Source organism: Emydura macquarii, unplaced genomic scaffold, assembly GCF_026122565.2.
Source record: "Emydura macquarii macquarii isolate MOO-44397 ecotype Brisbane River unplaced genomic scaffold, CSIRO-AGI_Emac_v2 contig_2205, whole genome shotgun sequence".
In the NCBI taxonomy this organism is placed as follows: domain Eukaryota; kingdom Metazoa; phylum Chordata; order Testudines; family Chelidae; genus Emydura; species Emydura macquarii.
Genome location: NW_027132342.1, coordinates 25,269,214 through 25,286,727, shown reverse-complemented (window position 1 = coordinate 25,286,727; position 17,514 = coordinate 25,269,214). Strand labels below are relative to the sequence as shown.

At 44.7% G+C, this 17,514-nt stretch overlaps 2 protein-coding genes across 3 annotated transcripts in view; both read right to left on the bottom strand.

The window, feature by feature from the left end:
- Positions 1–17,514, bottom strand: part of CDK17 (cyclin dependent kinase 17) — a 188,281-nt gene that overhangs the window by 154,962 nt on the left and 15,805 nt on the right. The window lies entirely within an intron of this gene.
- On the bottom strand, positions 9,080–10,825 carry LOC137160400 (basic salivary proline-rich protein 3-like). The gene has a single exon (XM_067558961.1). The coding sequence runs from the start codon at positions 10,823–10,825 to the stop codon at positions 9,080–9,082; it is 1,746 nt and encodes a 581-aa protein (XP_067415062.1).

Below are 17,514 nucleotides of genomic sequence, written 5' to 3'. Positions count from 1 at the left end.
ATTCTGACTTGGTTTTAAAAGATTTGCCAGTGCCACCAGGACTGGCTTATAAATGAGTTTTCCCATTGACTTGTAGAAGAGGAAGAGAGTGGGGAGGGAGGCGAAACCACACTGCCAGGCACAAATCTTCAGTCCAAGAACACTGCTTAGTAGACTTGTTCTAAAAGACAGAGTCTTTACTAAATAAGTTCAATCATCAGTAATCATGCTGCAATCATATTGCATACTAAGTGGTGAACTGAAAAAAATATTACACTCTGCTGCATTGAAAATATCTTCTACAAAAGAATGTATTTAAAGGAGACAGATTATTATGGGTCTTCAGCCTGTGCAGTCCAATATAAGCACAATGATTTTTTAAAGGAACAAGGAATTATTTCAATCTTATTTACTAGTGATCAGATGTAATTAGCTTAATTTCACAGATGGACACCCTACACATTTTAATGTCAAAAGTGAGGCCAAAACTGTATCATGCCACAGCAAATTAATTTTCTTCATGCACACTCTGTCTCTCTGTACCTTCATATGAACAAAGGCAGCAAGAGAATATTTAGCTTTCCCAGTATCACTTCAATAGCAGACATGTACGTTTAATTAAGGAAATATGTATCTCATGCCCTAAATAAACTATTTTATACCCTTATTGTTATGTAGGTCAGTGATTTCTCAAATATTTTTGCATATAAAACCAAAAATAACCAAATTATGCTCTAAAAAGAAAAAAATGTATAGAAGTACATTTTTGAGTTTCTAACATTTTATGGATTAAGTTATCAGAAGAATTAAATGTATGATAGTTAAAGAAGTTACTGAAGAATTGATGTACAATGTATTACACTAGCAAAAAAAATTTTTAAAAATCAATTCTCACTTTTTCACCTATACCACTTTATAGTCCTTTTCTTGGATACAGTTTACTGATTATTCTGCTGAATATTCACTTAACATTGTCTACGCTTTCCACTATTCTGTTCATGTTGTAAACACAGAAAAACAACTTTTCATAATGATAGTTTCCAGAAGTTTCATACTCTCACAGTCTCTAAACCTCTGACAGCAGGCCCTAGTTCATTAGCTAATCAACAAAACAAAATCACTTATACTATTAAAATGTTATAAACTACAGTCTGAAACCACTACAACATTAAAACAAACAGTGTAAGCTTCCTCCCGTTTTGAAATAAGCATTCTACTGATCATAGCTGTAAACATGATGTGAAACATGGGTTGAAATACAGAAGTTGTGTGTACACAGGCTTTATTTCCTGAGGTAACAGTACTATCATCACTAAGCATTCATCTCAATTCTTCGGTCTTTTTTTATTAAAAAAAAAAAAAAAAAAAAGTAAGTAGCCCTTGTTAAATTACACAAAAATGAGGAAACTAGTTAAATGGAAATAAAAAGGAACAATCACAAGAGTGAAATACCTGTAAGCTGCAAGGAAACTTTTTAGAAACACCATAAGAGAGGTTCAAACTATATGTATATCCCCAAATAGGGACGGGGGGGAAGGAGAGGGGAGGAAGAGCACAAAAATAGTCACCATGGCTAAACAGAATAAAAGAGGCAGTTAGAGACAAAAAGACATCTTTTAAAAATTAGAAGTCAAATTCTAATGAGGAAAATAGAAAGGAGCAAAAACTCTGGCAAGTCAAGTGTAAAAGTATAACTGGGAAGGCCAAAAAAGAATTTGAAGAGCAACTAGCAAAAGACACAAAAATTAACAGCAAAATTTTGTTTTAAGTGCATCAGAAACAGAAAGCCAAACAATCAGTGGGGTTACTGGACAATGGAGGTGCTAATTTGTGGAGAAGCTAAATTAATTCTTTCCATCAGTCTTCACTGCACAGGATGTGAGGGAGATTCCCACACCTGAGCCATTCTTTTTGGTGACAAATCTGAGGAACTGTCCCAGACTGAGGTGTCAGTATAGGTGGTTTTGGAACGAACTGATAAATTAAACAGCAATAAGTCACAAGGACCATAGTATTCACCCAAGAATTCTAAAGGAACTCAACTATGAAATTGCAGAACTATCAACTGTGGTATGTAGCCTATCACTTAAATCAGCCTCTGTGCCAGAAGACTGGAGGATAGCTAATGTAAACATACATTTTTTAAAAAGGGTCCAGAGGCAATCCTGGTAATTACAGGCCAGAAAACCTAACTTCAGTACTAGGCAAATTGGTTGAAACTGTAGTAAAGAACAGAATTATCAAACAACAGATGAACATGATATGTTGAGGAAGAGTCAAGAGAGCTTTTGAAAATGGAAATCATGCCTCACCAATCTTTTCGAATTCTTTGAAAGGGTGAACAGGCATGTGGACAAGGGTGATCCAGTAAATACAGTGTACTTGGACTTTCAGAAAAATCTTTGACAAGGTCCCTCACCAAAAGCTCTTAAGCAAACTAAGCAATCATAAGACAAGAGGGAAGGTCCTCTCTGGGATCAGTAACTACTTAAAAGATAGAAAACAAAGGGACTAAATGGTCAGTTTTCAGAATGGGAAGAGGTAAACAGCTGGGTCTCTCAAGGATCTATACTGGGATCAATGCTGTTCAATATAGTTATAAATGACCTGGAAAAAGGGGTGAACAGTCAGGTGATAAAGTTTGCAGATGATACATAATTACTCAAGAAAATTAAATCCAAAGCAGACTGCAAAGAGTTACAAAGGGATCTGATTAAACCGGGTGACTAGGAAAAAAATGGCAGATGAAAGTCTATGTTGACAAAGTGCAAAGTATGCACATTGGAAAACAATTGCAACTACACCTACAAAAATGATGGGGTGTGAATTAGCTGATATCACTCAAGAAAGATCATCATGGATAGTTCTCTGACAACATCTGCTCAATTTGCAGCAGGAGTCAAAAAAGCTAACCAAATGTTAGGAATCATTACAAAAAGAGATAGGTAACAAGTCAGTAAATAAAATGCCAGTATATACCCACACCTTGAATATTGAGTATAGTTCTGGTCACTTATCTGAAAAAAGATATATTCGAATTGGAAAAAGCCCAGGGAAGGGCAGCAAAAATTATTAGGGTTATGGAACAGTTTCCATATAAGAAGAAAGTAAGAAGACCAGGACTGTTCATTTTTAGAAAATACAGAAGAGGGGCTATGATAGGCGTCTATAACATTACAAATGGTGTAGAGAAAGTGAATAAGGAAGTATTATTTACCCCTTCACATAACACAAGAACAGAGATCACCAAATGATTAATTAATAGGCAGCAGATTAAAAAACAAACAAAAGGAAGTATTTCTTCACACAAAACATACAGTTAACCTGTGGATCTCATTGCCAGGGGATATTGTGAATGCCGGAAGTATAACAGGGTTCAGAAAAGAATTAGATAAGTTCATGGGGGATGGTTCTATCAATGGCTATAAGCCAAGATAGTCAGGGACAGAATCCCATGCACTAGGTTTCCCTAAACCTCTGACTGCCAGAAGATGGGACTGGACAATAGGATCATTCAATAATTGCCCTGTTCTATTCATACCCTCTAAAGCATCTGGCACCAGTCACTGTCACAAGACCGGGTACTAGATGGATCAATGGTCCGACCAGTACAGCCATTCTTATGTTCTTAACCTAGAGGCCTTCATTTATCCACAAAAGAGATATAGCACAGACAACAGAAATATAAACTTGTCCTTAACACCGACCCAGCACGCTCCAATCAATACCTACAGAAACAGAGGTACTTGCATCTCTACATCCATTCTGTCCTTCAACTTCTGAAATATATAAGGACTTAACTTCTAAAAGAGTGGTCCTCAAACTTTTTCTGTCACGTCTCCCTACGCCCCCCATACCCGGTCCGTGGCTAAGAGCGATGGACAGGGAGCTGGAGCTGCAGCTGGGGCCCACAGCCAAGACTGGGGCTGGGGTCAGGGCCTGGGGCTGGAGCTGGGGGCCAAAAGCTGTGGCTGCAACTGGGAGCGGGACTGGAGCGGAGCTGGAGGCCAAACAGGGATTAGTAGCACTCACTCCCCACCCCGAGGGCTGGCCTGGCCCCGCCCCGCTGAGCCCCCTCCCCCCCAAACATTCCCCACAATTTGGGGACCCCTGATATGAAGTAACTTGCTACCTTTCATTCCATTTCTTCCCTTTTCCACCCCTCCCCATAAAACCTCATTCCATTTTAGACTCTAAGGGTATGTCTCCACTGCCATTAAAAACTTGCGGCTGGCCCACGCCTGCTGACCCAGGCTCGGGCTAAGGGGTTGTTTAATTACAGTGCAGAGGTCTAGGCTCAGTCTGGAACCCAGGCTCTGGGAGTCCCAGGAGCATGAGTCAGCTGGCATGGGCAGCCACAGGTGGCTATTTGCCAGGTAGACAGACCCTTAGTGTATTTTGATGTGGAACATAAAGAAAACATATGGGGTGATTTTTCCCACTTCTATATACAACTAGAAGTGGACTATGTCCAGATTAGAGGTACAAGAAATTGTTGGCATAACTCAGATCCCACACTTTCCATTTCTCAAGCACATGCTGGAGGAGAAAACAGGCTTAATTTTTTCTGAAGCACATTTATTTATTTAAGTTTCCACTGTGTTATATGCAGCATTTTCCAGTCCACAGTCAACCCATAAACTCAAGAGAAAATCATAAACATAAAATAAATTAACCAAAATTAACCAAGAAGTTGTGTGTGTTCAGCTTCTAAATTAATCTTTGATATGGCACTCATTACCATAGCATCTGAGCACCTCACTACTATTAATAAATGTATCCTCACAGCAACCCTTGTTAAGTATGGAAGTTTTATTCTCATTTTACAGATGGGAAACTGAGGCATAGATTAATTGCTCGCATAGGTGTTAACTCAGATCTGCCAAGTCCTAGGAAGTTTGTCTTTTATTAAAAAGAAAGGCCTATCCATACTATTGGGAAAAGTGAGCAACAATGCTCTTTGATAGCCCATTAATCACTTCTAAATAATACTTTGCAGACTTTCTAGAAGCACATCTCAAGTAACATCCAACCAAACCAAAAAAGAAAAAACAGGGTTACTTACCAGTAACTGTTGTTCTTCGAGATGTGTTGCTCATATCCATTCCATGTAGGTGAGTGCGCGCCCCGTGCACGAGCCTGCGGAAACTTTTCTGCCCTAGCAACCGCAGCGGTCGGTCCCGGCGCCCCCTGGAGTGGCGCGCGCATAGCGCGGTATATAGGGCGCCACCGACCGCGCGGGCCCCCAGTCCCTTTTTTCTGCCGACTCCGACAGCGGGGACGGAGGGTGGGTTTGGAATGGATATGAGCAACACATCTCGAAGAACAACAGTTAATGGTAAGTAACCCTGTTTTCTCTCTTCGAGAGTTGCTCATATGCATTCCATGTAGGTGATTATATAGCCATACCTTTGGTGGTGGGAAGGAGTCAGTGGCGCGAAGCCCTTCTCAGCACGGCTCTGCCAACTGCTGCGTCTTCTCTTGCTTGTTGCACGATGGCATAATGGGAGGTGAAGGTATGGACCGATGACCAGGTTGCGGCTTTGCAGATATCCTGCAGGGGCACTCGTTCCAGAAAAGCCGCCGAGGTGGCTTGGGCTCTGGTTGAGTGCGCCGTAATCGGTCCCGGGAATGGTACCTTCGCCCTCTCATAGCAGGTGCGGATGCAAGTGGTGATCCAGGAGGAGATGCACTGGGTGGAGACGGGTGAGCCTTTCATGCGGTCCGCCACTGCGACGAAGAGTTGCGTGGACTTCTGGAACGGCCTGGTCTGGTCTATGTAGAAAGCTAAGGCTCGCCTGACGTCCAGTGAGTGCCATCTCCGCTCCTCCTCCGATCCGTGTGGTTTGGGAAAGAACACGGGGAGAAAGATATCCTGGTTATAATGAAACTGGGACACCACCTTAGGCAGGAAGGCCGGGTGAGGTCTCAGTCGCACTTTATCTTTATAAAACACCGTGTAAGGAGGGTCTGAGGTTAGGGCTCTTAGCTCGGAGACCCTTCTAGCCGATGTAAGGGCTACCAGGAAGGCTACCTTCCATGACAGGACCAGAAGCGGGCATGTAGCCATAGGCTCGAAGGGGGGACCTGTGAGAATAGTGAGAACTAGATTTAAGTCCCAGAGAGGCAGAGGTTCACGAACTTGTGGGAACAATCTCTCTATTCCCTTGAGAAACCTGATGGACATCGGGTGAGAAAATATAGACCTCCCTTCCACTGGGCAATGGAAGGCCGAGATGGCCGCCAGATGCACCCTTAGGGAGGCCAGGGCAAGGCCCTGCATTTTTAGGTGTAGGAGGTAGTCTAAGATGGCCTGGATGGTTGAGTCCAGAGGCAAAATGCCACGTGACTGTGCCCAATAAGTGAAGCGTTTCCACTTTGCCCGGTATACAACCTGGGTGGAAGGTTTCCTGCTCCCCAGCAGGACGCTTTGGACTTGTGCAGAACAAGCCCTCTCTCCCTCCGTTAGCCATGGAGCCTCCATGCCGTCAGGTGGAGGGAGTCCAGGTCTGGGTGGAGCAGGCGACCCTGTTCCTGGGAGAGGAGATCGTATCGTCTCGGGAGCGGGATCGGTGTGGCGATGGAGAGGTCGAGCAGCATACTGTACCAGTGCTGCCTCGGCCATGCCGGTGCGATCAAGATGATATCCGCTCTGTCCCTCTTGACTTTTCAAGAGCACCTTGGGGAGCAGTGGAACCGGTGGAAACGCATAGAGAAGTGGCCCCGACCAGTCTATCAGGAACGCGTCCGAAATGGAGTTCTGTTCGCGCCCGCGCAGGGAGCAAAATAGCGGGCATTTCCTGTTCTGTAGCGTGGCAAAGAGGTCCAGATGGGGAACTCCCCACTTGTGGAAGAGAAACGCTGTAACCTCCCCATGAAGCGACCATTCGTGGCAGGGTAAGAACGACCTACTGAGGCGGTCTGCCTCGTCGTTCCTCACCCCTGGGAGGTGAGACGCCACCAGATGGAAATCGTTTCTCACCACAAGGTCCCATAGTTGCAGCGCCTCGTGGCACAAGGTCGAGGAGCGTGCCCCCCCATCTGTTGATGTAGAACATCGTTGCGGTGTTGTCGGTAAGGACTTGAACCACCCGCCCCTTGAGAAAGCGGAGAAAAACCTTGCAGGCTAGAAGCACGGCTCGGAGCTCCCGAATGTTTATGTGGAGCAATCTGTCTTGCATTCACCATTGGCCTTGAGTACTCAGGTTGTGGGTAATGTGGGCCCCCCATCCGATGTCGGAGGCATCTGTAATCAGTGTTACAGAGGGGACCATGTCTGCAAATGGAACTCCTTCCATCACGTGTCTCGGATCTGTCCACCAGTTCAGGGACGCTAGGACCTGGGGTGGGACAGTGACTATCTTGCCCAGAGAATGTCTGGCTGGGGCATAAACTGACGCTAACCACCCCTGCAGGAGCCTGAGTCTGAGACGAGCCAGCCTTACCACATATGTGCATGCCGCCATGTGTCCCAACAGCTGAAGGCAGCGTCTGGCTGTTGTCGTGGGGAATCTCTGTAGCTCGAGTATAATGTCTGTCATAGCTTGGAATCGGGGTAGTGGAAGGAAGGCCCTGGCCTGTACTGCATCTAGGGTGGCCCCAATGAATTCTATGCGCTGTACTGGGGTCAGCGTGGATTTCTGCTCGTTTATGAGCAGCCCCAGTCTGTTGCATGTCGCGCACGTTAGGGCTAAACTGTTGGTTACATGGAGTCTGGACCTCCCCCGAAGTAACCAATCGTCTAGGTAGGGGAAGATTTGGACCCCTTTGCGCCGCAGATAGGCCGCTACCACCGCTATGCACTTGGTGAAGACCCTGGGCGCTGAGGAAAGGCCAAAGGGGAGGGCTGCAAATTGGTAGTGGCCACCAGCTACCATGAACCGTAGGAAACGTCTGTGGCCAGGGAGGATAGACACGTGAAAATATGCGTCTTTCAAGTCGAGACCGGCATACCAGTCCCCAGGATCCAGTGTGGGAATGATGGAGGCTAGGGAGACCATGTGGAACTTGAGCCGCCTGATGAACCTGTTGAGGCGGCGGAGGTCCAGAATGGGCCGGAGGCCCCCTTTGCCTTGGGGATAAGAAAATACCGGGAATAAAACCCCCTGCCCCTTTCCATAGGTGGGACTTCCTCTACTGCCCCTAGGCGGAGCAGGGAGCGGACCTCCTGAAGGAGGAGTTGCTCGTGAGAGGGGTCCCTGAAGAGGGACGGGGTAGGGGGAGAGTCCGGTGGGAAAGCCGAGAGCTGTAGGGCGTAACCTCTCCGCACCACACTTAACACCCAGCGGTCTGAGGTTATGCCTCGCCACTCTCGGAGGAAAGGCCAAAGCCTGTCTTTGAAGGGTAGGGTGAGATCCTGGTCGGCTACGAGGGCTGTTAGAATGGCAGAGGTGCCGCTCCCGAGCGTGCCATCAAAAAGGGCGCTTGCCATTTTTGCGCGGCCCTGATTGGGAGCCTTTGGCCGGCCCGGAGCGATTTCGGTGGTTGTTCTGCCTGAATCGGTCTCTGGTTCTCCTAGGTTGAGGTTGGCGGGGGGGCAGCCTAGGAGCAGTTTGTTGTTGCCTCTGGGGTTGTTGTTTACCCTGGCGCCTCGTCGCTTGCGGCACATACAACCCCAATGATCTCAGGGTGGCCCTAGAGTCTTTCAGGGCGTGCAGTTTGCTGTCCGTCTTATCAGAGAACAGGCCTGTGCCTTCAAAGGGCAGATCTTGAATGGCCTGTTGTACCTCGTTCGAGAGGCCTGAGGACTGCAGCCAGGACGACCGGCGCATAACTATGCCGGACGCCATGGCCCTACCCGCCGCATCAGTCGCGTCGCTGGCAGACTGCAGTGTAGCGCCCCCTACTGTTGACCCTTCCTGAAGCACCGTGGTAAAGTCCAGTGCGAGATCTTGAGGAAGGGCCGACGTAAACCGCTGGAGCGAAGACCACAGGTTCAAATTATAGCATCCCAAAAGAGCCTGGTGGTTTGCTATGCGGAGCTGAAGAGCAGTGGTCGAGTACACCTTCCTCCCAAAAAGGTCTAATTTTTTATACTCCTTATTTTTGGGAGTATTAGCCTGGGCACCTTGTCGCTCCCTCTGATTAACGGCGTCTACCACTAACGTGCCCGGGGCTGGATGGTTGTGAAGGTACTCGAAACCTGCTGCGGTACATAGTATTTCCGCTCCGCAGTTTTTGAAGTTGGAGCCACCGAGGCAGGAGTCTCCCAGATGGGCCTGACCAGTTTCAGTACCCGGTCATGTACTGGGAGCGCAACTCTAGACGGGCCCGCAGAGGCCGGGATACCAAAAATGGGGTCCTCCTCCTCCGAGAGCTCCTTGAGGTCTATTTTAAGGTTGTCCGCCAGCCTCTTAAGGAGTTCCTGATGCGCCTTAAAATCAGGCAAGGGGGTCCTCTGATCCCTGAACGTTGTATCAGGGGGGGAAGAGGAGGAGGACTGCAATAGTGGACCCGTGGAAGGCCCCTCCAGAGGGTCGGACTCGTACTCCGACGACTGTTCCTCCCCTTGCGGGCGCTCCTCCTGCGGTCCGCCCTGGGGTGGGGGAGGAGGCTGAGGTTTTGAGGAGGAGGGGAGTGACCCTGTCCCCTGAATTGTCTGAGGTGGCCAAGGTCCCCAATAAGGCCACTGCCATGGGCCTTGCCCCCATGTCGGTACCGGGCCCGGTACCGGGTAAGGTGGCATGGGTGGGTGAGCCGGGCTTGGAGATCTCTGGCTCTTTTTGCGTTGCCCCTTAGATGGAGACGGGCTGCGCAATGCAGGGGAGCGGTGGTGGTGCTTGCTGCGTCGGGGAGACGGAGAGTTGCTGGAGGAAGAGGAGTACCTCTGCGATTTATAGCGGCGTTTGCCGGTGTGGCCCCTAGGACTTCTCGAGCGTCGTCTCTCCGTGGTAAGCTGCGGTACCGGAGAGGTGTCCGGTGCCGAGGCGCCCGGTGCCGGGGCACGCTTGGGGCTACGGGAGCGAGGCCGGGAGACGTCCCGGTGCCGATGGCGGTGCACCGGGCTGCGAGAGAAGGGCCTTGGGCGCTGATGGTAACGGCCTTCCCTCGGTACCGAGGCCTCGGAACGCCCTTGGTGCGCCGCATCCTTTCTCGGTGCCGCCCGACGCGTCGGAGAGCAAGTTGGCGACCTCGATCTATCTCGGTACCGTATGATGTCTCTCGGTATCGGGGATCGGGAACGGTGGTAGTGCCTCGAAGTCTGCCCTGATGCCTTCGAGCGTGCCGGACTAGTTGATTCGTGTCGGTACCGCTCTCGAACCCTCGGTGCCGGAGGGCGATGCGGGCTCGAAGTAGGGGCATCGCGTGACGAACGGCAGGATGGGCTCGGGGTTTGGGAACGCGAACGGGCCCTATGTGGCGGGGTGTCCCGTTGCCTCTCTCCGCGTGTTGCCGGGGATCGAGACCAGTGCCGTGGCTGGGGCACCGGGATCCGCACCGGGCTGCGTTCCGATGATCGGGGACGATCTGTAGTCTGTGTCGGCACCGGAGCCGGTGAAGGGCGGTGCCGAGAGCCCGAAGACGAGCGGGAGCGGTGCCGTGGCTCCGACGTCCGGGTCTTTCCCCGCCGTGTTGAGCGGCGCCGGGGCTCCGAAGCTCTTGTATCGGACGCGGAGCTCTCCCGGGAACCTCCAGAGCACCCACGGTGCCGTGCCTTGGAGGAGCTCGACAACTCACGGTCGGAACTAGGGGGGGAGGATGTTGCTCTCCCTCTCCCTGACCGTCTGGGGGGAGACACCGAGTCCCGTCTCGACCTCCCATCGGAGTAGCCCAGCGCGGGCTTACCCCGAGACGCTGTCCCCGATGCCCTCGGCCGAGGGGGGGACGGAGGCGTGGGCAAGGCCATGAGGGCTCGTGCCGCTGAGAACGCCTCGGGCGTCGATGGCCCTTGTAGAGGCGCTCCCCCACCCTCCGGGGTCGGGGGAGGCTCTCTACGAGGAGATGCCGGTGCCGGGACAATTTCAACGGCACGTGGCTGGGGCATCTCCTGCATCACCCCCTGCTGTACCGGTCGCAGGGGGGAGTCCATAGATACGGCCGTTGGCCGTTTTTTCTTCTTCGGTGCCGTCTTAGGTGGTACCGATGGTGTTGCTGTCGGTGCCGATGGTGCGCTGCGCACCGACGAGACGCTCGGTGCCGTAGGTGATCTGGACGGCTCCGAGTCGGGGCGAAGTGCCGTCTCCATCAAGATCGCCCGGAGGCGAGCGTCTCTATCTTTTTGAGTGCGGGGTTTGAATGCCTTGCATATGCGGCACTTGTCCTTGCGGTGTTGTTCTCCGAGGCACCGAAGACAGCGATCATGGAGGTCGCTGACGGAGAACACCTTACCGCAAGCCGCACAAGATTTAAACCCGGTGGAGCCCGGCATGGCTCCTAAGGGAGCCCCTAAAGGCTAACTATTTACACTATCTTAATATCTACACTAACTATGTACTATAAAAATAACAAAGAACTTATCTACAATATAATGGTTTAGATTGCTACTTGCTAAAGGCAAGGGGCAGACGTTCCACTGACCGTCACGGGCGGAAAGAAGGAACTGGGGGCCCGCGCGGTCGGTGGCGCCCTATATACCGCGCTATGCGCGCGCCACTCCAGGGGGCGCCGGGACCGACCGCTGCGGTTGCTAGGGCAGAAAAGTTTCCGCGGGCTCGTGCACGGGGCGCGCACTCACCTACATGGAATGCATATGAGCAACTCTCGAAGAGAGAATAGAATATTATATAGACACATTTAATATAAGCAACACCACCACCATACTCTTAGTTTGATGACTCCCCGTGCAGTTTTTTTTTTAATGAAGTTATTCCTGAAAACCCAACAGATGTTTTTAAATCCAAACATTCTGCCTACACTGATTTACTTACATATATGAAAGTACTTTCAATATCTCAAAGCTATTTGGTTATTTCACTAACCCATCCCAAATATTAGAAGCTTACTGCTCAAAACACTGCAACATTTTGGTAATCAGTTCATTACATGTTACAGACTAGATCTAATCAATTTTAAATGGGTAAATTAGATAGTCAAGGAATAAAAGATTAAATACATTTTCCTCTTTGTTTAAAGTAAAGCATATGATCAGCATTATTTGAAATTATGTGCAAGACAAACATTCATTTTTAAAAATTCTACTACAATATTAACACTGCTAATACTTTGAGACAAAATGGTTAGATTTGTTAAATGCATTTTAAATGTATCTAGAATATAAAAGTAATGCTACACCAATTTAAATATTTATATTACACTTCTGATTTAATTCTAACAAAAATCTTTGTATTGGAAATCACTAAAGTCAGGAGATTCTTTATTCACACGGTGGATTTATTATTTCAAAAAGCAAGCAGTCCAAGTGCAGTCTTTGGTGCAGACAGCATTAATGAGGAGACACTGTTGACGACAGCAGTTAAGTCTTTAGGGGATTGGCTTCCCCTCTCAAGTGCTGCCAGAAGATTCTGTGTAATGAGCAGTGAAAATACTGAATAAAGTATTTATGATTTACACAGCATAAATCACATGCTGATATTCTGGACATGCACTCATAACATGCCCAACGTGCACTAAGTAAGCCTGAAGAAGTGTGCCATGAAAATAACTGCAGAAATACCTTGGAAAATGATCTCCTGCATGTGTGGGAAAAAAATGCAACATTATTTTTCTTTACCTCTTATTTGTTACATACAAGCTTGGTTGTGCTATAAAATTGCTATTATCTTCTTTCAATATATTTGAATGTTACTCTAAGGAAATAAGCATCTGAAAGTTTTTATACATCTTTGGAGTAAACCACACTATAAAACTGTGTTACATAAGATTTTCAACACTCCGAAAGGTTAGTCAAAAACTGAAAAACAGACTGCGGGTTTTTTAAAAGTAAGGTTTGTGTATTTGTATTTCACTGTGTAAGAAAACTGAAATTAAAGTCGAGACACAGGATTATATTGCTAAATAAAATGCTTTCTAAGTACCTCCAATTTCTCCCTAATGTCAATCAACATCTATCCATTCATCAGTTTCAGATATTTTTAAAGGTTTGCCTAATTGCCTTCGTTTTTAATATTAAATGCATTCTATTTAACATCAGTCTCATTTTCAATCTAACTTAAGGCTAGATTGGCTAATAAACAATTGTGGCAACAAGTTACAAATGTATTCATCATCAATGACAAGTTCTTTCTGAAATGTATCTCTGGCAGATATTTAATTACAGTTATTCTATGAGGGCAAGTTTCTAACACTTTCAAAAATACCTCACCAGGTGACAAATGATGTAGCTGGAGAAAATGTATAAAAGTTCACCTTCGTGCATTTTAAAAAATGTGGTTCAGATGACAAATATTTCCTTTTAAAATTGCTTATTTTTAATACTGTTAAAGGCATACATACATGGAGTTCCAAGCGTCAGCTCCCAAAGAGATAACTCTATCATGCTATACCTGAAATTGTACTCTAGAAAATGATGAAAGTCTATGGATGTTAGATAAATTATTTGAATAGTATTAAAGATTAATTATGTATCTAAGGTAATCCCAAACCACAGGTAAATTAATCATCAAATCTGAAGACCTGTGTACCTTTTACTTGTGTTCTGTGATTTCACTACATCAGTACGAGCTATAAAGGTTGGATCTTGGGGTACATCTACACGGCAGCCAGGGGTGTGATCTGCAATTTGTGCAGACATACCCATGCTAGCTGTACTCTAGTTAGCTTGCTAAAAATTGCAGCAAGGACTCTGGTGTGGGCTTCTAGGTGGGATGCACAAGCTCACCTGAACCCTTCAGGTATGTACTCTCTTGTGCAGCCCACCTTGAAACCCATCCCACCACATCCTCTCTGCAATTTTTAGCAAACTAGCTAAAGTAGAGAAGGGGAGAAAAAAATATAAATGTCTAACCGTAAATAAGCTAACAACTTTTGAAAACAACACTACAGCACAGTGGTTTATGGCATTTGACAAACTGACAGTTTAGCTTCAATTCAGTTTCCTTAATTATATTATTTCAGAGGATACAAAACTAAGGAGTGAGAGAGTTGAATAGCAGCACCTCTTTCTTCACAACAAATATGGTTTCTGTGAATTTAAATTTAAACATATTTAAACATAGTACTGTAATAAACAGAGATTTCATTTGTTGAAATAAAGGAGGGGAAATCCCAATTTTGAGGGAGCAGATTTTGAGATTTGTTATGGTCAGGAAGACTGACTAGATTTTCAAACTCCTAATCAGGGATACAAAATATATACCAGAATCATAAGAAAATCACAATGGTCCTAGTCTTGCAGCCAACTGCAAAAGCACCAGAGTGCTCCGACACAGAAGCAACTGCAGCATCAGGACCTGTGTGAGGTGCAAGCCCATTCCTAAACTCAACACAGTAAAGGCTGCCAATGACTTCAACAAGAACTGGATTGGGCTCAACATGCTCGTTCTACTGCATCTCACATTTGTGTGATTAAGTAAAATACAGCTGCTAGGAAGTGCCATGTTCCATATACGGCAGGCCAAAATGCCACACCCTATCTTAACAAGCTCTAATTAGATCATAGCAATGCATGTATTTGTGAAATCTAAATTTGATTATTTCAATTCATTATACATGCGACTGAAGCAGCCAAAATGCAAAAAAGCATGAGTTGATTCAGAATGCAACAGCACACCTATTCAGTGACAAGCTGTCAAAAAACACTCCACCTGTACATTCTTCTCTCAACTCCCCATGAAATACAAAAGCAAATTCAAGTTTTTGTTCCCAGTAATAAAAGCTGTATGTGTATTTGGATGGGTTAATTGAGGAATCACCTCCATCTAAATGGTCCTGAATACTTATGATAGCTCTGTTCCACTCAATACAAGCATTGACCACAAGAAATGAGACTTGGACATGCAATGAACAGAGCTTTGTCAGCAGCTAAGAAGATATCAGAATGATCACAAACCTCACCTCCGTCAGAACAAAACAAAACACTCTTTTATGTAGGTTTCCTGGCAAAAATATTAAAAAGCCCTCTATATCGGAAAGAAGAAGGGAGAGAAAATTAAAATATGACATACTTATTTTAATAAACTGGTAAGGCAGATAACATGGCAATCATAATAAATTAACTTCAAGGACACTTTAAAAAAATTCCACAATCTCATATTCACTTTAAATCTCTGAAGAAAAAAATAATTTATATGAAATGCACCACCGCAAAGTGTGGTTCTACTCACAAACGGGATATGTAAAAATGGAATTTTCCTAGGCCATGTTTATACTATTCCAGGATCGACAGAGTCATGCAGTGCAGACCAGACCTTAGTTAACAGTTTTCCTTTCTGTGCCTTGTCACAGTTATATATGCTTTAGTAACAAAGGTTTTTAATGCTGTACCCCAGCAGCCCTCCATAGTGAACAAAGCAGAGGAGCACATTTGATTCCATTCCTTATAGTGCACCATCAACAGAATTACTTCTTAAGTTTGTTTATCAAAGTTTTTTGAAGTAGGGCCCATTACATCTGTGCAATCAATTGCACTTAGGTCTGATCTATACTACAAAGTGTTACCAATATAACTATTTCAGTTAAGGTATGATTTTTTCTTTTAAATTGAAGTAATTACACCAATAAAAGCTTTAGCGTGGACAGTTATACCAGTATAAAGGTGACATACAGTATAGTTATTTCCCTTCCTTACAGGAATAAAGTACCTGCATCTACATTAGTGAGTTAGTATCACTTTAACTATACAACCTTCTAGGGCAGACAAGACCTAATGGCCAAATCTGGATTGCACAATTTCTATTATTGACGACGATGCACAGTAAGAACTTGGATGGGCTCCCAAAGCCAGTCAGTTTCCAGAACTGGCATTTTAAAAAATCATCTTTTTATTTGTGCATATTTGATTCAGAGTCATTATGACACAAACATGGAACACTATGATATTCCCAATCACTTCTCAGAGTACAGCTGACTTTTTTTTTTTTTTTTAAACTCTTTTACAACAAGACTTTCAGAAGCAATTACTGATTTTACCCTCATTTTTAGTTGTTCAAAAGGTAACATTCTGTGAAGGGGCCCAATTTTCAGGAAGTGCTCTGCATGCAGCCCTTAAAATCAGATACCCTCAAGGATTTAGAAGTTGAGCGTACAAAAATTGAGGAACCCAAAATCACTAGTTACTTCTGAATATCTTAGACAAAATTGTTAAAAATGAAAATTGACTGGTATATAAAAAGAAAGAACTTTGTTGTATCCCCAAAAAACAACAACAATAAAAAAACCTACTGGAATAATTAAAGTAAGAAGTTATATGGACCGTGCTAGGCAAATTAACTTTTAAGTCCCTTTCCACCTCCAATCAAATAAATAAAATAATTACATTTAGACTACAAAACAAAGGGGTTTTTGGAAATTTGAAAGAATTGTGGAGCTGTTCACAGTATGGCCCCAATCCTGCAGAGTCAGGTACATGTGCAACTTTATGCATAGTGAGTAGTCCCATTAAATATTTAAACTGCTTAATTATTAAGGATCCAATCCTACAAAAACATACTAGGTATAGTAGGGCTCACTGACAAAAGTAGTCCTATTAAAGTCATGGGGATTATTCATGTTAATAAGCATTTGCAGGATCATTTTTAATTACCTAGTTCAATAATGGAAATGCATATTTTGTTATGGCTTTACCTTATTAAATATATATTCTTTATATTTTTTTAAAGCAGAGTGGCATTTCACATTTTTGAACAACAACAAAATAGAGCTCTTGAGTATTCGTTGCTACCTCTGAAAAACAGCAATAGATATGTAGGCCCTACCAAATTTAAGAATAATGTAATTATTTCAAAAGGTGTATAAAGGTCCAAAAATAAGAACTTTCAACAATCTATGACTGTAAATTATAACTACAAAGTGTTTTACCAGTGAATTCACCTTCTGGATTAACCCAAATATTCATATAGACTCAGGGCCCAAACTTGTTACTATTTAAGAACGCTGCAAAACTGCCACTGATTTCAGTAAAAGTAGGATTAGAACATTAATTTTAAGAAGTCTTAAAAACAATCACACTAAAAATAAACATACCACATTGTAAGATGTATTAAAGAGTGGTGATTAAACTGTAATAAAAGCTATCATCTACTTACTGTTGCTGTTCTAACTCCATAATTAAAAAAGGAAGACAATTTTAATGGGCAAAATAATCTATAATAATGTTGCTTTGTCCCTACTTAGCACAAAGAAGAAAAAAATTAGGTTTCACATTCAATGCCCTTTCTCTGTACCCTAAATCCATAATATTTTTTTTAGCTTACAGATCAGATATTTTGCTTTCAGATGAGTTTCCAGACAATGTGTCAATTTTCTATAAACAAATAGACACCATTTAATTTAGCCCGTCTTAAAAAGAGTAACTGCATTCCCTGATAAACAATCCAGTATTACAAGGGGCAGTTTCAAAAATATTGAGACTAGTGCAAATGGGAGCACTATAAGCTGTTTATCTTGTTTAATCCTGAAGGTAAATAGCATAAGCTTTAA

Excerpts from the sequence above, each read along its gene's own strand:
- LOC137160400 (XM_067558961.1), bottom strand. The coding sequence starts at position 10,825 with ATGGCCTTGCCCACGCCTCCGTCCCCCCCTCGGCCGAGGGCATCGGGG.